Consider the following 22,045-nt stretch of genomic DNA (forward strand, 5'->3'; position numbering starts at 1 on the left):
AAGGACTCCAACCAGTGTGAGGATCAGGAAAAGAGGCCTGAAAATCCTCCATCCCAGACTGTAGCAAAGACCATCTCTTCTGGGGAGACCAAAGCGAAACGCTTCTAAAGGAGCGCTGGGCAGGGGCCTGTGGTCCTCATTACTGGGAACTGGGCAGGAAACTTCTGGGAGGCAGCAGCCTGGCCATAGCCCTTCATCCCAGGGAGCATATAGGTGAGGTGGATATTGCCACCTGTCTGTATCCCAGGTCACAGCTATGTCAAGTTCTACGCTCATCCTTGTGAAGACAGGAGACAAAACAGAATATTGTCCTGCAGGATGTTCAGTTCCCATAGTCAGTCTCCAGCTTAGCACAGCCAGGCCAGGCGAAGGGGATAAAAGATGTGACCCCACTGTCGGGACAAGGATGTCAGATGAGCAAGGGAAGGGGTCCTGGACTCTGTGCCCCACACTGCCCCTCTTTAGGGGATAGGAATTGGAGTGGAGCAGCTGACCTCCCTCCCAGGATCTGGAGTTGCGCCCACTATTGGAGTCTTGCGTCAGGTTTTACCAACCAACCTGTTGGAACAAACACAGTCTGGTTGCCATGGTGATGGTAATAGCTTTAGGGTAAAAGGATGAGCTAGAGGCTGCTGTAAACAGGAAGTGGGGGGGCAGCCCCACTGCAGGGGCTCCAGCCTCTGAGACTCTAGACTGGGTGAGTCTTTGCTCCTGTCTTTGACAAGGGAAACTGAGATCCACACATGGAAAGAGGCTTTGAGTCACATAGCAACAGACTGAGTCCCAAACCCATCCTCAAGAGTCCAGTTTACCCTGGGTCCTTCCCTCCACAGACCTTTAGTGTGTGTGTGTGTGTGTGTGTGTGTGTGTGTGTGTGTGTGTGTGTGTGTGTGTGAGTGTGTGTGTGTGTGTGTGTGTGTGAGTGTGTGTGTGTGTGAGTGTGTGTGTGTGTGTGTGTGTGTGTGTGTGTGTGTGTGTGTGTGTGAAGGGGGGTGTTGAGTGAATGACAACCCATTGGTGACTCAGGCTGTCATCTTTCTTGACTCATTCTGAGGCTGTCACGGGTCGGAGCTGCAGGGTCACCTGTTCACAGTCCTCCTTTGCTCAGAGCCTCCTCGGTTGCCCTCATCCGTAATAGGGGATGCGACTGACCTTAGAGACTGCTGGTTCCTGGGCTAGGCCTGAACCTGGAACCATGCACCTCCTACTGCAGGGAAAGGCAGACCACCCAGTGAAGGCTCATAGGGTCAGAGGGCTTTGGGGCTTTGGCCAAGCACCCCCAGGCCTGCGAGAATCTATCCACTTGCTGAAGAGAAGTGACTTAAGGGGTATGGTGGCTCCGGAGAGCCTTCTGTCTGAAAAGCTGGTCCTTGAACTGCAGGTCACACCAAGTATTTTTGACTTTCTTGCATCCAATATCCACGTACCTGGAACCGGTCTAGGTCTGGGGTGGTACATGACCTTTTTTTTTTTTTTGGAAGTTTGTTTTTGTTTTTGTTTTGTTTTAAACCAAAAACCAAAAACCAACCATGTTCTCTTGTAGCTCAGATTGACGTCAAACTTCAACTTGTTATGCGGCTATGGCTAACTTTGATTTTCTGATCTTTCTACCTCTCCCTCTTAAGTGCTGGCATGTGCCCCATTCCCAGTTGTATGCAGTGTTGGGGACTGAACCCAGGGCTTTGTGCACCCTGGGCAAGCAATCTACCAATAGCTACATCATTAGACCAAAGACTGACTGATCTGTCTGTCAGTCGTTTTTGTTTGTTTTTGTGCAGGGCACTACTGAGGACCTAACCTAGGGTACGAGGCACGCTAGGCCAGCATGTTACCCACCAAGGACTATCCCCAGCTTCATGTACTGTTTTTTGTGGGGCCTGGCTGGAGGGAGGCAAAAGAAGCATGTCCTGGCCAGGGTGCAGCCAAGGGCAACACAAAGGCTATTGGGTGGGTCTGAGTCCCTCTGTGAAACTCTAGAGGGCCTGGTGAGGAACACAAGCTCTTGGCATCTGTCCTGTGTCATCATCAGTGCCAGTGAGGGGCCCATTTCCATAAGGGCACATTGCTGTGGTCAAAGGCTGAGTGGAGAGAAAGGACGAGGGCTGCTATCAGGAGACAGCTGGATGTGCAAGGCACACCTGGCTCCTATGTGCCCATCATCTTCTGCAGAACCTAGGGCTTGGAGGCATCCTCTTTCTCTCATCTCTGGGCCCAGAACCTTCCAGAGACAGTAACTCCTGGAGGGGTGAGGACTTTTCTTTTAAGGGGGTGTCCTGGGATGAGGACACAGATGATCTGGCCTGGGTAGGCAGGGGCCCAGATGGACAAGCCCAGGGCTATTTCCTTACATTTTTGTTGTCCCTTTTCTCCTCCAAGAATTCAGGTATGGCCTCCAGGCCAGGCCAGGCCAGGGACACATGATGGCCCCAAGTCAGGCCCAATGACTCCTCAGAGGCACTAACAATATCTGGAGGCCTCTAAGAGTCTCAAGAGCTACCAAATGCCCCCATCCCCGACTCAATGTCAGGGTCAGCTGGACAGGGGCTCAGACACAACGTTTCTTGATCCCTCCCTTCTGGAATTGGTTCACATCTGTTCCTGCAGGTACAAGTCAGTGTTGGTCCCCGACCAGGGGGACCAATAAGCTCTAAACCATCACTGTTGGGGGCAGCAGTGGCTAGGCTTTCTAGCTGGCCAAGTCCCAGTGGGGCTTGATAGATGTGAGGTTGTGCTGGCTACTTTGATGTCAATTTGACACATGCTAAAGTCATCTGAGGGGAGGGAACCTCATTTAAGAAAATACCTCCAAGACATGGTGGCAGCGGCCCACGCCTCTAGTTCCAGCACTCAGGAGCCACAGGCAGGGGATCTCTGTGAGTCTGAGGCCAGCCTGGTCTACAGTGAGTTTCAGGATAGCCAGGGCTTAACAGTGAAACCCTGCCTTGAAACTGTCCTCTCCCTCAGAAAAGAAAAGAAAAGAAAAGAAAAGAAAAGAAAAAGAACATGCCTCCACAAGATTGGGCTTCAGGCAAATCTGTAGGGCATTTTCTTAATCAGTGATTGATGGGGGAGGGCCCAGTCTATTGTGGGTGGTGCCCTCCCTGGGCAGGTGATCTTGAGTTCTATAAAGAAAGCAGGCTGAGCCGGGCAGTGGTGGTGCACGCCTTTAATCCCAGCACTCGGAAGGCAGAGCCAGGCGGATCTCTGTGAGTTTGAGGCCAGCCTGGTCTACAGAGCGAGATCCAGGACAGGCAACAAAACTACACGGATAAACCCTGTATGGAGAGAGAGAAAAAAAAAAAAGCAGGCTGATAAATTCTATAAGCAGCCATGGGGAGCAAGTCAGTAAGCAGCGCCCTCCATGGCCTCTGCTTGAGTTCCTGTCCTGACTTCCTTGGATGATGAACAGTGATGTGGAAGTGTAAGCCAATAAACCCTTTCCTTCCTAACTTGCTTTTTGGTCATGGTGTCTTGTTGCAGCAATAGAAACCCCAAGACAGAGACCATGACGAACACTGTGGACAGAACACAAGGCCCAAGTTCCTGGGAGCCACAAAAATCGGCTTGGGAACCCAATGGGCAGGGCCAGTCCTGGACACTAGCATTCCTGGAACTCTGTCAGACTTTATTTACAGATTTTAAAACTGTGTATGTGCTAGCTAGCGCGCGCGGTTTGTCTGTGTGGGTGCTTGTGAAGGCCAAAAGAGGGCCTATTGGATCCTCTGGAGACTGAGTTACAGGCAGTTATTGAACAGTCTGACGTGGGTGCTGGGAACCAAACTCCATTCCTCTGCCAGAGCTCTTAATCACTGAGCCGGCTGTCGCCATAACCAACTACACCAGGATGAGACTCTTCTGTGGTCTTGACCTTAGTTTCCTCATCTGTAAAATGGGCAGCCAATACTTTTGGAATTCAGGTCTTTCATGTGTAAATTATGAAAGACCAGAGTGACTTGAATGCATGAAGTCATGCTCTGTCCGTCCCCCACTCCCAACCATGAAGGACGATTGGTTTATATTTCTATTCAGATCAGTAGCAGATCAACAGGGACTTCGACTGGGTGGTCCTCAGGACAATGAAACTAGGCAATGGGCTTGAGGGGAATTTGGAAGTTCCCAACTGATAAGAGAAACAGACTGAGAAGTTCTGAGTGGTTTGTACTGATAGAAGCAGAGTGCACCAGGAACCCTTGCTAAATGCTGGCTGTCACCTCAGTTTCCCTGTCTGTCTAGTGGGGACACTACTATGACTCATTTCATAGGGCTGCTATGAGGAGTCAATGAGTTGATCCCCACAGAGCTCTCATTTCTGGCACAAAGTTATTATTATCTAAGGCCCTAAGCCTCAAACATCTATGGTTAATTTGAATAATTTCTGAAATCATGGTGAACCCAGGAGAAAACATTTGTTTTCACAAGTTCATCAGAGGTCGTATCTCTCCAGCCACAGCCCCCACCTCCACCGGACTCCTCAAGGAGCACTTTTAGTAAAACTCCCCTCATGAGGAAGACCCACCCAGGGACCAGACCTTACTTTCACAGGCCTGGGCATGCTGGTGAGAGGGGACACTAAGGGTGTGAGAACAGGTGCTGATGGCTAATGGCTATGAGAGAGACCCCACCAGGACTAGCAGACAGTAAAAGGCAGGACGAGGAAGCCAAGGACACAACCTGAGGGCTGCAGTTTGTGGAAATGTTTTAATTAGAGGATTTGTAGATACAGTGGTTAATCTGTGGCCCACAATTCCTTACCAATGAGGCCTCATGCTGGGACACCCTCCTCCCCACCATCTGAACACAGGATGGTCACAGACCAAGTTCTCATGTTACAAGATTCACATCTCTGGTAAGCCAAGGACCGTGGTACAAAAGGAACATTTCATAGCTGGAGTCACTACAGTTTGCTAGAAACATCAGTTACTTTAGAATACTTTTAACTATAAAATATATTGAATTTCCATATATTAACCATATACATGTGAACCTATTACTAAATGTAGTCAGTTGTTACAAAATAAGACATTCTGAGAGCAGGCTACACACACACACACCAGCCTGAACTCCCCAGGTGAGGCCCCGAGCCACCAACTGCAACTGTCCATCCAGCTCGGTTCCGGACTGGATTTGTGGCTAAACATACCCAGTCCATACAGGTGCCACCAGCTGTGGGAACACAAATCCCTCCAATTTCAGAGTGAAGACTCCAGCTGCAGACCTGGGCATGGGCCTAGCCCTCCCTTGCTTGGTCCCTGAACTTGAGCCACTGGTGACTGGTTCCCATGCCAAGGGTCTTCCAGGGGGTCTCAGGAACAAGTCTGATGGAGCCCGTGATCACCGGCTATGTCCACTGCACCTCCCTGTGCACTGTGAGCCCCAAGATCACAGACCCAGCCCAGCCCAGGCATGAGCTACAGCCTACTGCTAGGTAGCAGCTTCACCCCAGACCAGGTCCAGCAGAGTATGTGGACAGTGGTACCCGAGGTCATCCTGGGCCGAGGCCACGCCCATGCTGGTCCTTTGGGTTGTAGGGTGGGATTGAATGCAGGCCAGGAGGTGCAGGAGCTGTGTGCTCAGGTGCTCTAGACAAGGACCTGCTGTTTGCCAGGGCCGGTGGCAGGGCTGCCTCCTCCATGGTGCAAGGACAGGGCATCAAAAGGCCTGAAGCCAGCTATCAGGGCCCAGTGGGGCCCACAGTACAACTGGCAGGCAGGGAGATCAATATAGGCCACTGTGTCCTTGGCCCTCACTTGGTCTGGATCAGCCAGTCTTTCACCCTGTTGGGTTTATGAAGGCCAATGCAGATTCCGACTTCTTGAGGGTCGCATGCCGCCCAAAGACCCAGGTGGGGAGACCAGGACACACCTCTGTACACAGTCCTATTTACAAAGAACCAGATGAAGATGGAGCTGCATGGGGCCTGGCACAACTCTAGCAGAAGCTGTGAGAACTCCTAGGTGCTGGTCCTGGGGCTCAGCCTCGGTGCCTGGCAGGGGCTGCAGCCATATAAGGAGGCCAGACATACTGAAGTACCTCCTCACATTTTAATGATGATAATGCAACAAAAACCTTTATATAAACAGTTTATTTACTCTAAACAGCAACACAGACAAAACGCCATATAAACACAAAGGAAGTGGTGCAGAATGGAGACGCTGGCCAACTTTGGATCTGAGGCTCATAAGCAACAGCCCAGGTTTCTGAGGAGGACGAGGGTGGGGGAGGGGCAGTGTGGTTCTGTCATACAGCCAGCTGGAGGCCAGAGCTCTGAACAGTGGGAAGCATGCCTGCATCCGAGCGCGAAGAAACTAGCTCCTAGGGGCTTACCAAGTACAAAAGTTTATCATTTTACAGCAGTTGAAATACTGACATCAATATTAAAATAAAAGCAAGTTTTACATAACAATCAAAAATACAAAAGACTGAAGGAAGAGACCCTGTATGAAAAACTGGGGCAATTCAGCGAATTGAGACTGTATATGCCAGTGGCGGAAATGGAAAATGGCGCCCGCTCAACCCTCCCAGGCGACTAGTAACTGTACGCAGCGACTTAGATCTGCAAAAGGTTGTAAACAAGTTCTTGCCAAGCCAATCCCTTCCTCGTCATGGAGCCACAGGGCCGCTGCTTATGAGGGGGCAAACTTCTTCGCTTGTGCTCGAACCCTTTTCTCATATTCCACTCTGTTTTGGCTGAGGAGGTCAAGAGAGAAAAGACAGTTAGACAGGGTGGTAACAATGCCTGCTCAGGGGCAGGGAGGCGAGGTGGTTGTACCCAGCAGCCACTGGGACAGGGGAGGGGCAGAACAGACTACCGCACGGATGCCCGAGCGGTCTCAGCTTCCTGCACTGTCACTACTGTGACTGTCTATCCTCTTGGGAGTCCTCAGGGTCTTGTTTGTGCCCAGGCTAGAGTGCAAGGGCACTCCAGGGCACTCCCGCTGCTGACCAGAAAGTGCAGTCTGCTGGCTCCACTAGCAGGAAACCAGATCAGTGGTGAACTCGCCACGACACAGCCTAGAAATCTTGGCTAACCTGACTTTCTCACCTCAGTCTCTCAGTACAGCCAGGAACCCAAGCGTGTGTCTCCACCTAGCAAGTTTAGCAAGACTGGTCTTAATCAGCCATAACAAGCAAGTACCAGACAGTGCTATCAACCAGAGGACTGCCCATTGGCACTAGGTTTTGCTCAGTTCTGATAACAGGTAAGAGCATCTGTGGACTTTCAATATGGAAGGCATGAGGCCACTGTTGACTTCATACCTAGGCCGGCCTGCACTATGTATGGGAACAGAAAACTGACATGAGAGAACAACATGACATTTACAGGCTGGGCTCCTTAGGGCAGCAGTCCTTGGGGGTCTCACTGTACAGCCTGAACTGCAAATCTCAGTGAATTGCCAAGTGTCTCTAGGGCAAGCCTGAGCCCAAGCTGCCCGGCGCCAGACTTTAGACACTCTCAAACCTGAGAGACAGGGGAGCCAAGGTGCAGATGACAGGTTCTTATGCCAAGGTCACCCCAGAAAGGCCCAGTACCAGAACCCTAGCAGGGAGGGCATAATACTTAGAAGCACATGCTAGTCCTGGGAGGGGGCTGATGAGGACAGCAGCCCAGCCCGCATCCAGTAGTACTGCTATTTACTAAACAAGGACACTGACCAATGACAGCAAGGCACTAGCCACTCGAAAGAGGGACACGAAGCTACTACATATATAGTGACAACAAGCAAGCCAGTGACAGGGATCTGGATGACGCAGGAGAGAGAAACCCCACCACTGAGAACTGAAGTAAGGGCTGGAGGAACAGAGCACATGTTACCTAGGAGGGAACCAAACCCTCAGGCCAGCTGTGAACAGAGCTAAGCACCAGCACAGGGACAGGCTCCAAAGGCCTAGCAGGAGCCTACCTGCTTCATGAGCTGCACAGTCCCTGTGCCAGGAGGCATACAAGCCAGTAACAGTATCCCTCCCACGCAGGGATCAGGCCTGAAGAGCCTGAAGCACAGGTGGTCAGCGCACACACAGCAGACAATGCACCGAGTGTAAGACACATCCCCCAGGTGCCAGTGACAACTCTAGACAGGCCTGCCTTGGCCACCAGAGAGGGCAGGACACAAGCACCAAGGCTGGACATGTGCCCAACTTTCCCCTGGCCTCTTCCCTGAAGATACAGTGCATACCCACTCCTTCCTCTTCCTGCCTAGCTCTTGGGAGGAGCAGACCCAGTGGAGTGATGGACCTCATCAGGGCCACAGGCTAAGACAGAGGTGCCTAGGACTCTGCTCCGAGGACCCTTGCTCTATTCCCACTGGGGTGAGAGGATAGGGTGGTGTCTGAGACACAGGGAGGGTAGCAGGTTCAAGGTCCTTGTAATGGGATCAATCTTGGATTCCCAGCCAGAATAACTCCAGTGCTTGCCTAGACCAGCAGATCCTTGTAGTAGACAGCAAGAATGAAGCATACACAGCAAGTTTAGTTTGGCTATCAGTTCTCGTTCCGGTGCCATCCTAATTCAGAGGCAGACAATTCTTTTGTGCCTCCCTGGAAGTCACCAGACTCCCAACCAAGCTTCTTATGGCCCCATACATTAGCCCAGAGGATGGGGGGTGGGGTGGGGGACCAGGGCACCAAAAACATGGGACCTCTATTTTGAGGGTTTTCCTTGCCTCACAGCACTGGTTCATCGTCATTCAAATTCTAACTGACCCTCCCTCAGCAAATGCAAACCGAGCTAAGAGCACTGTGCTCCCAAGAAGGCTGTGCTACCATGCAGCAGACAACAGCTCTTTACACACCTACCACAGATCACTGAAGGTCTGTCCACCAGCACCCCATCACCTGTTCTGTATCTGTCATCTTGTCTCACATCATGCTCTGGTCCTGTTCTTGCTCAGGGTAAGTAAGCTCCTTGTACATACAGTTCTGTTGCTGATATGTCAGATACGCACAATTTCCCGGATGGTTCTCTGACCACATCCCACGGTCACCTAGTGTAGTGCTGCCACCCAGTGGGAGTTCGTGCCTCTTGCTCAGGGCCTCCCCGAGGAAGAATGTTAACACCCCAGAGCTCACGATAACAGCCTATCTGACAGGCGGCCAGTCTGCACTTCCAGGGAAGGCAGGTTAGCCAGTGGGCAGTTGCTACTAACCAGTAAATTGTGTAGGCCTCTGCTTGAGCTGGGTCTTGAATATTTGGTTCATTTAGAAGTTCTTGTATTCCTAATAAGATCTGTGGGAGAAACAAAAACAAACAGCTAATGTTGATGGGGCCCGGGGCGGGGGTGGGGGTGGGGGTGGTCTGAAAAGCTGCCTCGGCCACTGTGAACAGGACAAACACATGGCAGTGTGCCCAGCTGGCCACTCCATACCTGTTTGATCGTGATAGCTGGCCTCCAGTCCTTGTCTTCCTCCAGGATGGACAGGCACACTGTGCCAGAAGGGTACACGTTTGGGTGAAACAGTGGCGGCTCAAATTTACCTGGAGGACAGGAAGGAAAGGAGAACCTCTGGAGGCAGAGGCTGCACCCTCAGCCCATGCTGCCCTTGCCTGCCTCTCGACACTGAGTACCTTTCAAAAAACTCAAACTCAGTAGCAGAGGGGCCACAAAGACCAAGATGAGAATACACCTCTTCCTCCTGAGCCAGGCCTAGATACACCAGCCAACTCTGTCCTGAGGAACTAGAGCAGCCAGAAGGGACTATGGCCAGGAGCTGAGGCACTTGAGCCTATGGCCTTCTCCCATGTCCCTAGTCAGTTTTAAGGCTGGAAGAACAGTCCAGAATAAACATCCCAAAGACCTTCCCAGTGTAGACCACATCCCAAGACAGGCTTCAAGTACAGCACATTTCTTTACACAGAAAAGTCTGCATGGTAAGCCTCACGCAGGCACTCTCCACAGCTGATACTTGAGGACTTGCCTCACTGTGACCTAGGCAAACTTCTGATGTTCTCAAAAATGTATACCCCAAAAATGACAAGTCTAAGGCTTTGGACTGCTAACAAATGGGCTGGGCAGCTGTGGTGGCACACCCCTACACCAGCTACTTTGTAGGGCAGACAGAAGATTATGAGTCAAAGGCCAGTCTAGTGAAATCTGTTTTTTTAAAAAATAGGGGTAGGGTTGGAGGTTAAGAACACCGTGCTGCCAGAGGATCTGGGTTCAATTCCCAGGACTCCTATGGAGACTCACACCTGTTACCTGCCCTGGGAAGTTTTTTTTTTTTTTCCCGATACAAGGCTTCTGTGTAGCCTTGACTGTCCTGGAATTCACTCTGGAGACCAGGCTGGCCTGAAACTCAGAGATCTGCCTGTCTCTGCCTTCCCAAGAGCTGGGATTAAAGGTGTGTACCACCACCAGCCAGTTTAAACTCCAATTGTCCATGAGCTTTGAATAACAACAAACAAAAGTGGGCCTGAAGCTCAGTGATGGAATACCTAGCATCTGTGAGGCCCTGGTTCAAGCCAAAGCACCACAAAATAAACACGAAATTAATGAAGAAAGACAAGACAGAATGAACATCAGCCATTCATGCCAAAAGCTCACAGGAAACTCATAACTCTTCTGCACAAGGTCTGTCCAGAAGGGCTGTGGTTTACAGTGTGTGCCTTGTGGTTGTGGGTTTCTGCATACCACTCAAAGCAAAGCTGTGAGAAAGGACTTGAACACGTGACTTGTGCCACAGGTCCATCGACATGCAAATAGAGAGAGAGGGCAGTGGGTGCCAAGGTCCTCAACTAATCCCATCAGGCTCTCCAGCTCAACTGTCTCACAACTGGGCCTGAGCCTCCAACGTCTTGGTTCCTATCTCCACAGAGACCCCTGGCAGCTGCCTTAAATTATCATTACTTTAAACAGAGGAGGACATGGTGGTGGTGCACACCTTTAATCCCAGCACTCAGGAGGCAGAGGCCGGATCTCTGAGTTCAAGGCCAGCCTGGTTTACAGATAGAGTTCCATGACAGCCAGGACTACACAGAAAAACCCTGTTTCAATGGCCCCCCCAAAGATACATATTTTTTTAATGCACGAGGGTATTTTATCTGCATGTATGTTTGTAACCATGTGTGTGCAAAGCCCATGGAAGTCAGGAGGGTGTCAAATCCCCTGGGACAAGAGTTATAGTCAGTTGTGAACGATCATGGAACGCTAAAATCCAACCTTGGTCCTCTAGAAGAGCAAGCAGTTCGTGTTCTAACCCACAGAGCCAACAGCAGTTCCTGGCAGCCGCTTTAAAGGCGTGTCTTGTCCTGTGCCCCTTATGGTCTTCTCAGCACAAACCCTCCTCCAGCAGGCATTTCTCTCAATTCAGGGCTCATCCTTGTCTTCTTTGAATTGCACTTTTCAGCAAATTCAAGTTTAATCTCCTGTGACAACCATGTTTTCTTCTTCTAATGATGACCTGCATTTGAATCTCAGCTACCAGGCCCCTCTGCTTTTAGCCTCACTCCAGAAGAACTACTTTGAGAGGCACGGATCAAACGTTAAGGAATCCACCATTTTGCTGTCTGGGGGATTTATAAGCCACATCTTTGCTTCCCTTGACTCTCGGTATTCACCAAAAGCTACTAACGCACACCTGCACCAGCTGACTTCTGGTTATCACCAATGAGGCTTCCATGGCATTTCTACTGCTCAGATCTAGAGTAGTGGCAGGCCAGCTTTAATGGTCATGGCAGAGATCTTTCAGAGAAACAGCCAACCTTTACACTCTGCAGCAATGCCCAAGAGCTCCTGCTGCCCAGCTATTGGCTACATCTGTCTTCTTCTTTTATGAGGGGTTTACTCTACTTCATGGCTGCTTAACTCCTTGGTAACCTAGAAGAGCTGGAGATCTGTGAGGTGTTCTCTGCTCCCTGCATCCCTCTCACTAGCTACTGTCTAAAACTGTCTTAACTCCAGGGCCACAGATAGCTAATCCCTATGGCCAGCACCTCTTATACTTCCTTGATTTAGAAGACCTTCCACCCCAAGATCATGGAAAACCCCTGGAGCCTTCTCCAAAGCTGTCCTATTCCCCATTCACTTGGTTGAGCTGAACCTACAGGCTGTGGCAAAGGGACCCCCATCTCCTAAGCAACCCCTGGCAGTTTCATCACACATCTATTGGGTAGGTATGGCTTTTCTGAACTATCTACTCTGCTTCATGGTCTGCTTGCCCCGTCTTTGTTAACCATGTCTTGGTAACTGGTGATCCACCCTGCTAACAGGTCCGGATGATCTCTTTACACTGGGTCTCCAGGACTCTGCCCTTTGCATCTCCACACACACTCTGGAGCCTGCCTGACTGAACGGGACACCCTGTGGCATGTGCAGACCAGCTAGAATGGTCATCTTCCTACATAATTGTTGTGGGTATCCTGGGCTTCTCAGAAATGTTCATGGTTTCCAGCATCTAAGACCTCTCTCTCAGGGTATTTGGTGCTACTGTGAATAGCTTAGTTTTCAAACTTCCATGAGCTACAACCCATTTCTTCATTCACTTCTTCCTCGTAAGAAGTTGCATCTTGGTTTTCCTTGCCTCATTGTATTTGCTTAGGACTCTAGCACCACATGAAAGCCACGAGACAAGCAACTGTGTCTGTCTTAATCTTGGATCCCTATCCCCTAATTAAAAGAACACAGCCGGGCGGCAGTGGTGCACACCTTTGATCCCGGCACTCGGGAGGCAGAGCCAGGCGAATGCCTGTGAGTTCGAGGCCAGCCTGGTCTACAGAGTGAGTTCCAGGACAGCCAGGGCTACCCAGAGAAACCCTGTCTTGACCCCATCCCCCCAAAAGCCCACTAATAACAGCACGGCAGAAAACACTGAGACACAAGGTGACCCCCAAACAAAGCAAGACTCCATTCAGTGGTTCCCAATAAGCGATGTCTAAGTATTCCTGGTGGGGTCACTGCAATGGGCAACATCTCTATTTACAAACCAACTGTGAAAGCTCAGACCTGGTCTTACGCTGGGCAGAACTGCCTCCCAAAGCAAGTTCTGCTGACCTCTCTAGCCTTCTGGACACAGTCCAGCTTTCTCTTTTGACCTAAAGGCCTGAAGGCTCATCACTCAGGCTGCACACAGTCTCTCACTGGGATGCTGGGCATAAATGGGAGCAAACAGAATGCAGCAGACTGGAATGAGGGAGATTCTTCTCTCCTTTCGTGTTTTGAATTGAACTCAGGTCCTGATATATACTAACCCTCACCCAACCTAGGGGAGCATCTAGATTCCTGCTTTCCTACTCCCCAGTGGCACCTGGGTACCAAAGTGCCCAGGAGCTTAAGCTTGGAACTTTCCCTCTGACACATGCACCTCTATCCTGGGACTTGTGACTCAAAGCAACTCACCAAAACTGCCTTTACCCCAGCACTGACACCTGCTTGCTGGGCAGAGCATCCACAGACACGGCTCCCAAAGGCAGGCTCTGGGAAGGGGACTGCAAGCTCTCTGCAGAACTTACATTTTGGTGGTGAGGACGGATAGTCATCTTTGAAAAGCATCCGCAGTTTGAACAAGCCTCCTTCCCATGGCGTCTGTGGGAAAGGAACTAAGGTTAGTGTGTGGCTCACTTGCCCAGGTAAGCCCACAAGTTCCCCCAAACCCAGGTCCTTTGGGCCTGTTCTCTGACTGCCCCCACGCCAACCATCGCTGTACCTCTGGGACTGAAGACTCCCACTGTGCCTACAGGGAGCTAGACAAGGGCCTTCTTCAGGTAGGATGGAGGCAGAAGCTGGCTTGAACACATGTAGGGGAGCCTACCAGATGCTGGAGGGCTCAGGACCCAGTTCTTGGGCAGCTGAGAACACCAAAGAGCCCAGCAAACAAACAAAGCCGGGCCCAGCAGCTGGGACCTGTCTTACTTAGTCAAGTCAGCACCTTGGATCCTACCCCAGGAGGGACAGTCTTCCTACCCCATCTCATGTGATGGAAGCCTCACCCCACACTCTGCAATAGAGCCTTGTACAGACGAACCCATGAACCCCAACCTGCATTTCTGCTCAGGCACTAAGCTGAACCTGGAGGCCCTAGTTTAGACAATGCCTGAAGTAATAGGACTCTCCCTCTCATATGCTTTACATGTTCTGGGCAAGGACAGACAACTGGCAACACTGAGGCCAATGTGCAGCAAGACACACAGCCTGTGCTCTCCAGGGGCACCTTGCCATTGGGGCTCACCACTTTGTAGCCAGCAACCTTCACCAGGGCTGTTCACTGATCCAATGACTTGCCAGGGTCCAAGTCTCCCTACTACCACAACCCACTCCTTGGCTTGGTGAGGGCTGTGACCCGGTGGGCTAGCTGCGGTCAGATGTCATAGATAAGTGAACCCAAGTCCCTTCTAGTAGTTCTGCTCCCTCAAGTCTCTTGTGAAAAAGTTAGGTACAAAGCCAGTGGCAGCCCTTACCCCCTTCTTTCCAGGGATAGCGCACTCCCAATTCATCAGGTTCATCGTGCCATCAGGGTTCTTTGTTGGGACAGCCACAAAGCCCTGAGAAAGAACAGTCACAAAACAAACCAGCTCAGAGAACAAGCCTGGATCTCACCCAGTGGCTACAGGCTGAGCAGCAGGGAACACAATCCAACAGAAGGCCCCTCCTTGTGGCACAGAAACAGAATGCTCCTTACAAAAGGGTGGTCCTTCCTCCAAGCTTTCCTTTCCTGGGCAAGTCGGCTGAGGGCAATCCCCGACATATTCAAAGTCCCTGGAACAGATAGCACAGAGGGAGGGTTAGGTGAAAAACGCATACACTTACCTCTGCGCCACCTCCCCACCCCCCATCCTGGCCAGAGGGCTGTTTCCAAGAAGCAGGTGAATAAGGCTCAAGTCCAGGTGGGCAAGCTGCCTTTATACCCCTCGATATGAGCCCCCCAGAACACCTCCAGGTAGGCAGGTGGGGCACAACTGCTAGGAGGGGCAGTGAGGAGAGCTGCACAAAGGCTGTCCCCCACTCTACAGTCAAACTGTCAGGACAGACAGCAGACACTGGAAGCACTCACCTGAGGCTAGGATGTGGCTCAGTGGCTCACCTCAGCACCACACCCCCGACCCTCCCCAAAAGGTAGGGTGCTAGCCTGGGAGTGAAGGAGCTCAAGGACAAGGTACTGCCCTTGCTCTAGGACCACAGCTCAGAATTAGGCTCAACAGCAGGACAATCACTACTCCTGAAAGCACTGGTGAGAAAAATCTGATCCACAGGGCAGAGAGCAGGGTGAACTTCCATAGGCAGCCGACTCCAAGAGGCTAGATTACCCTAACCTCTCTGCTTCCTGCTATACTATAATGGTCCTCAGGCCTGTCAGCTCAATGCAGAGATTTGCCCTGTGACCCCGGAGAGGAGGAGGGCAAGCCTCACCAGGGCTAATAGCATTTGCCAGGGCCCATTCAGCACACCCGGACAAGACCCTTAGGTTCCACCCAGCACGGGTAAAGGACTGTCCCCACGTAGGCCCATAGCCTGCCATCACTTTGACTGTGGCTCCAACTTTTTCTTTTCTTTTTAGTATCACATGAGACAGCACCCAGAGACTCCCAAACCTCCTGAGCACTGGGATCTAGAGGTGTGTGGATCACAGGGAAGCCAACCCCTTGAGCCAAGGCTCTAGTAGGTCAAAGGGTATCTTTCTGAAGTGGTTTACACTGAGCTGCTTCTCAGAGGACAAAAGTCCCATATCTGACCCCAACACTTCAGGCTTCCATCATTCTCACGTGGGGCTCCACTGGGCTTATGGGCAAAATCTCCCAGCAGGACAAGCACCAGCTGAGCCTATTTTCAGCTCAAAGTGGTCTCCGACCACTGGCTGTCCTGCAGAATCTTCACTCTGAGGCAGAGTCTTCAATCACCTTAGGACAAGAACAAGATTCTTGATAGGACAGGTTCTTGCTACAGCCTCTTAGAGATCTCAACCAGACCTCCCAAAAGTTCTTGCTACTTATACTTAGCTCAGGCTGCCTATCTTACCTGCAAAGTCACAACTCCCCTAGGAATAACCCTGCATTCCTGACCCAGCCAGGGCCTCTACAGCTCATTTACCTGCTCAGAGGCCATGATCCCTATGCTACATACAGGTGGTCTGATTAGATATGTACCCCTACCTGTGAGCATAGTTGTTCTCTGACATCCCCTAAACAGACACACTGGGTCAAAGTAATCTGGTAGGACCCTCACTGAAGTCCTAGGTGGCTTGTTTTTAAGGTAAGAGTGTCACACTGTAGCCCAGGCTAGCCTGAAACTCACAACAATCCTGGCTAGCTCTTTAGTATTGGGATTATAGGCATGAGCCACCGCATCTGGCTTCTAGACAGCTCCCTACCTCCATTTTTGAGACAGCAAACATAGGTGTGGACCAGGCTGGCCTTAACAAATTTGCCTGCCTGAATGCTGACATTAAAGGTATGCACTACCACACCTGGCCCTAGGCTGCTTTTGATGACTTTACTAAATACACAAGTACAAAAGGGCTGGGACTGCCATCAGGGGCGGTACACCGCCTAGGAGCCCAGGTTTCAGGAACTTGGATGAGGTCACTATAAAACAAACACAGCCAAATGGTGGCGGCACACACCTTTAATCCTAGCACTTGGGAGGCAGAGGCAGACGGATCTCCGGGTTCGAGGCCAGCATGATCTACAGAGTGAGCTCCAGGACAGGGCCACAAAGTGAAACCCTGTTTCAAAACTAACCAACCAACCAAAACAAAACCCTAAACACCCAGTATTGATATTTTTAATACCCTATACACTCTCAAAACCAACACGAAGAAAAATTCTTTAAGAAGCACCAGTCACCAGGACAAGCCTGTGACAGACAGTCGCTGAGCCCAAAATGCATATATTAAAGACTCCTCTCTTTACCTGACCTCAAGTCAAAAACATAAAGGCTCAAGCTCAAACCCAAACTTTCCTTCCCCACCCCAGGTGTAGAGCCTCTCCAAAACAAGCATGGCCGTTAAGGTTCTACACCAAACCCCCAAGACCTGCCTGAATAGTCTTAGAAAACACAAGATCCAGGTGGCACTCATCTAAGAGGGAAAGACAGGTTACTGCCCACAGGGACTCACTGTTGAGAAGAGGTGCCACAATACCCAGGTGATACTGGCACAAGAAACACGGCTAGCTCTGAACTGTCTGGATAGAAGGGCACAGGGGTGGATGGGGAACAGACCCGAGGACGTCACTGGCTGGAGCAGAGCTTGGAAGCCTAGGGCTTCACTTCCAATATGCCCCACTTTTCAACTAGTTCTTCTCAATGGACAGGCCTGATTGCATCCCTGGGCTTCTGGGAACTTGCCCTCCTTAGGCTTAGGGGCACAAGCACTCTAGCTTCCCCAACTGAGGGCAGGCTGTAAAGGAGCTGCCATCCCTGCCTAGCCAATCAAATGGCAGAAGATCCCAAGCAAGTCTGGGCAGGACTTCCAAACAGGTTCCTGAACCCCTGGCCAGCGCTCTGGAGAAAGGAGACTGGGATACTGTGCTGGACAAAGCTGTTGGGACAGTCATAGCCGACCTCAGGAGAAAGGGGCCGGGCCTAGCATCCAACTGTGATCATCTTAAGTGTGCACATGGTGACTCATGATGGTACACTCATTACTAAGGTGGAACCAAGGGGACCACCAAGAGTTCAAGGTCAACCTGGGCTACAAGAGATGTTGCCTCAAAAGGATTGAGAGGGGGGAGTGAGAGATGGCTCTACAATAGCTCTTAAGGCCTTCTGCCCCGCGGTCAAGGAAAGGAGCCCTACGGATACACCTGCAATGATCTAGGCAGAAACCTGGTCCTCAAGACAGTACCGCTGCTCCCACTGGCACTCCAAAAGCCACTTAAATACAACCTGCCTTCCCAAGTTAACAGCCACTTCATGAGCAGCGAAGTTTTGTGATGCAAAGACAAAATAACCCTCGACTACCAGAGACAGGCAGGGAATACAAGGCTAGTTCGTCTTACCACACCAGGGTTCCGGCATGTGCTATCTGTCTGGCGACACCACATATTTCAGAGCTACTTACCGGTCAGTGAGCATGTGCAAGGTGGCTTATCTCCACCCACCTCGACTTACTCATACGCAACACGGGTACCAGGTACTACGGCTGGCGCGGATAAGGCTAAGTGGCCTCTTCCACCAGAATGCACACTGCAGGCCCTGAGAAGCCTTCACTAAGGATACTAGGCTTTCTTAAGTTTCCAGTGGCAGAGACAGCTAGAGGAGGGCAGGACTGCAATCACCCACAACCTAAACACCTTTAGAAAATCAGAACAAATTCCCCTGCGATGCCCGTTTTCTGTTGCGGAGGCAGGTTAACTCACCCACTAGAGCAACAGTTCCTTAAGAATAAAGGGCACTGGGGCAGAGAATGTACAGAAGACACCCACAAAACCCAAAGGACAAGCCCAGCGTCTGGGCAACCGACGAACCGACGAAGTGAGCAAGCCTCCTGCTGCGACTCCGGTGCTTACAGGCCGCGACACGGCCCAGTGCCCACGGCCTTCCTGCACTCCCGCTCGCCCAACCACTGCCCCAGCACCGCCCAGAACGCGTCTGGTGGCTACTGGAAGGCTCAGATTGCCTGTTGTGGGGTCGAAGGAACTCAGTCCGCCAGGAGTAGGGGGTTAGTAGACCGTGTTCCCAACCCTGCATTCGCCCGGGGCACAGCGGCTGGGCCCCAGTGCTTCGAGGGCCGAGGCTTGGAGGCGGGAGGAGGCCCCGGACAAGAGGAGGCCGCGGCGGCTCAGTTCGGCACCTCCCGGAAGCCTACAGGAAACGGCGACAACGCGGGGCGAGGATCGGAGCGCGCGCGCGGGCCGGTGGCGGCTCACCTGGGCGACCGCGGCCCGGACCGTCGCGGCGGTAGAGGCGGCGGCGCTCCTTTGTCTCGGGACTTCCCTCCGCGCCCGCCGCGCGCAGCCCGGAGCGCAGGACCCCAGCGGGCGGGGCGGGGCGGGGCGGGGCCTGAGCTGGGCTGCCCGCCGCACGCCTGCTCCGCGTACCGTCGCTCCTGTCCCGTGTCCTACGCCGTCTATGCAAGCACGCGCTTCCCACCGCCCACACTCGGCTGCCGAGCTCCCGTTGCCCACGACCGCCTACAGAGCCCGGGCCCGGGGCGCCTGTCCAGGCAGGCGGCTCCCTGAACGGCCGCACTCTTAAAGGGGCCGCGTCCTAGGCTCGAGGGAGCGTCTACAAACTCCTCTTCGGGGTAAGCGCGTCCACTCGAGGACACGCCGGCGAGCCGTGTGGAGAAAAGGAAGCCGAGATTCCCAAGGGTCGTCCGGATGCTCAGAGAGCACCTTCCCGGGCACAGGCCCTGGAGGTATCCTTGGGCTTAAGGCCCCGGTTCTAGGAGCAAAGATTACTGAGGCCTAAGCATCCTAGGAATCGTCGCAGGACGGTACCGATCCCCGGAGCATTGGCACGCTGTGAAACTCCCTGCAATTGGCAGGCTCTGGGACCTGGGCGGGGCGTATCTCGAAACCACCCAATGAACTGGCCTCATACAAAGGGTCAAACGCATGCAAAACCGACGGGAAGCGAAATGTGGATGCTCCCTAACTTACTGGCTGGCCCTTGGTGGGGGAGGGGAACGGGTCTGAACCATGGGGGAGGGGCAGCAGCCGGGAAATCACCCCCACTCCCCCAGTCCCTGCCACTACCCCGCAGCCTCCACCTCAGTTCTACCTGAAACCCCTGCGCGGCTTCTGCTGGCCCTGCTGGACACGTTCTTGTCGCGCTGTGGCCTGGTCCAGTTTCCTCAGCCAGTCCTCAGCAACCCAGCTCCCTGCCCGGATGCCTCCTCACCGACGGGACGGGTACTTAGACCCGTCGGCTGGCCCCCTGGTGGCCACCCTGGCGCCTGCTCCACTTTTTGGCACGTGCCGAGACCTTCCGGGGCCTGTTCCGGCCGACAAGGGCTTCCTGGGATCTTTGGACTATGTGTCCCAGGGTCCAGGGGACTCCAGGAGTGACCAGCCTTTATCCGTTCAGCTGTTGGTCTATCCATCCATCTACTCACCACTCTGCCCCTCCTTCTCTTGCCTTCTGAAGGTGTTGGGTGCTCCAGAACAGGGGCCACAGTCCCATGTCCCTTTCCCACAACTGCCCCGTGTTCCTTGGAGTCCAGCCTGTAAATTCCTCCTGTTGTTTTGGAAGAAGAGTAAGATCTCAATGAGCACCAGATCCTGAGAGACCTTGGTCTCTCATTGGGGCTGAGTTGTAGACAAGATCAGCTTAAGATACAGTCCCCTGCCACCCAGCTGTAGTGGTTGGTGACCCCAGCAGGTCTGTCCCCCACTACAGATGGCATCTATTTTTGATCTGTCCCAGCCTACACAGCAGCTTCCAAGACTGATGGGTCCTGAGCCCTCTGTTGACCCGGGACACCCCTGCCTGTGGGTCAGGGACCAAAGTCATCAGCAGATTGTCTGGAGGTTCTGAGTGGCCCAGTAATTTTTAAATTTTTATTTGTTTATTTTTTAGCTTAGGGTCTCATGTATTAGTCCTGGCTGGCCTCCAACTCAAGGATGACCTTGAACTCTTGTTCCATGTGATTCCACCCCCCAATTGTTGTACAAGTGACACTACATCCGCTTTGGAATCTAGGTTTTTAGCCAGCACCACAGTTGAGCCTGATCTGGACTCATGGCTATTAGGCTTTCTGCAGGAACCGAGGCCGACATCACTGGGGGGGGGGGGGGGGGGGGGCGCGCGGCGGCAAAGGGCTTGTACTAGAGGGAATGTCAGGAATGGTGGTGGGGGCTGGTTTGGGATGGGGTAGGAGACTACATCAGCCTAGTACCTTTTATTTGTCAGCACATGCGTTCTCGGTGGACAAGGGTCTTGACTGGGTCCAAGTCCCCGGGTATAAAAGAGAAACCAAGACTGAAATGGGCTAAGAGGTTTGTGGAGAATCAGTAAATCCCAGTGAAGGGTTCTGACTGTTGTGAGCACCCACCCTTTGCCCTAAGAATCAGTAGGTGGAGCACTGCCTGATGTGGGAGCAGGGCGCCATGTTCCTTGAGTGCCCTCTCCTGGTCTGCTGCAGTAGGTGGAGCACTGCCTGATGTGGGAACAGGGCACCATTTTCCCTGAGTGCTCTCTCCTGGTCTGCTGCAGTAGGTGGAGCACTGCCTGATGTGGGAACAGGGCTCCGAGTTCCCTGAGTGCCCTCTCCTGGTCTGCTGCAGTAGGTGGAGCACTGCCTGATGTGGGAGCAGGGCGCCATGTTCCCTGAGTGCTCTCTCCTGGTCTGCTGCAGTAGGTGGAGCATGTTCCCTGAGTGCCCTCTCCTGGTCTGCTGGGCCGGGCTCTGCACACATGGTTGTGAACAGGGCTATGGTTTCAGTGAAGGATTTACAAGCAAAAGCATGAATTTGAATTCCTACCTCATTCCGTATATGAAAGCTAGTCTGTCCAACATGGGTTGGAGACTTAGAGCTAATGCAATCAAACTCTTGAAAGAAACAAAGTTTGACAATAAATTTTGAAAATTTGGCAATACTTATTTTGATGGATGGGATACAACAAAACAAAACAAAACCCTCACAGGCAACAAAAGTAAACTTAGATCAGTTGTACTTTATCTGAACTTATGTATCAAGCCCAGAGAGATGGCTCAGCAGTAAAGAACTGTTGTTGCTCTTGTAGAGGACCCAGATTCAGTTTCCAGCACCCACACAATGGCCACATTCATCTGTAACTCCATCTAGATCCAGGAAATCTGACACTGTCTTCTGATCCCAGTCATGGATTCATTCAGTGCACATACATACGTTCTGGCAGTATACTCATACACATAATTCTTTTTTTTTAAGATTTATTTATTTATTATGAATACAGTGTTCTGCCTGCCTGCATGCCAGAGGAGGGCACCAGATCTCATTTTTAGATGATTGTGAGCCACCATGTGGTTGCTGGGAATTGAACTCAGGACCTCTGGAAGAGCAGCCAGTGCTCTTAACCTCTGAGCCATCTCTACAGCCCCCACCCCCCACACATAATTCTTTTAAAAAAGAAGTGTGCATTAAAGATTATCAGTTGAGTCATAAGCCGACCACAGAGTAGTAGAAAGTTTTGCC

The 22,045-nt window shown here is 52.0% G+C and overlaps 1 protein-coding gene across 2 annotated transcripts; it reads right to left on the bottom strand.

The window, feature by feature from the left end:
• Positions 1-4,679: 4,679 nt before the first annotated feature.
• Ube2i (ubiquitin conjugating enzyme E2 I) lies at positions 4,680-19,781 on the bottom strand. 2 transcript variants are annotated; one of them, XM_052758721.1, is made up of 7 exons: positions 19,650-19,781; positions 14,608-14,684; positions 14,387-14,470; positions 13,442-13,514; positions 9,363-9,472; positions 9,144-9,223; positions 4,680-6,687 (listed from the first exon to the last, which is right to left on the bottom strand). In XM_052758721.1, exons 2-7 carry the CDS (start codon positions 14,671-14,673, stop codon positions 6,624-6,626), a joined length of 477 nt encoding a protein of 158 aa, XP_052614681.1. In that variant the 5' UTR covers positions 14,674-14,684; positions 19,650-19,781; the 3' UTR covers positions 4,680-6,623. The 2 variants fall into 2 exon arrangements, with proteins under 2 accessions (XP_052614681.1, XP_052614682.1); XM_052758722.1 differs by lacking the exon at positions 19,650-19,781 and adding an exon at positions 18,794-18,923.
• Between the last annotated feature and the right edge of the window lie 2,264 nt (positions 19,782-22,045).

Source organism: Peromyscus californicus, unplaced genomic scaffold (genome assembly GCF_007827085.1).
Source record: "Peromyscus californicus insignis strain IS unplaced genomic scaffold, ASM782708v3 Scaffold_3__1_contigs__length_106647218, whole genome shotgun sequence".
Taxonomy (NCBI): domain Eukaryota; kingdom Metazoa; phylum Chordata; class Mammalia; order Rodentia; family Cricetidae; genus Peromyscus; species Peromyscus californicus.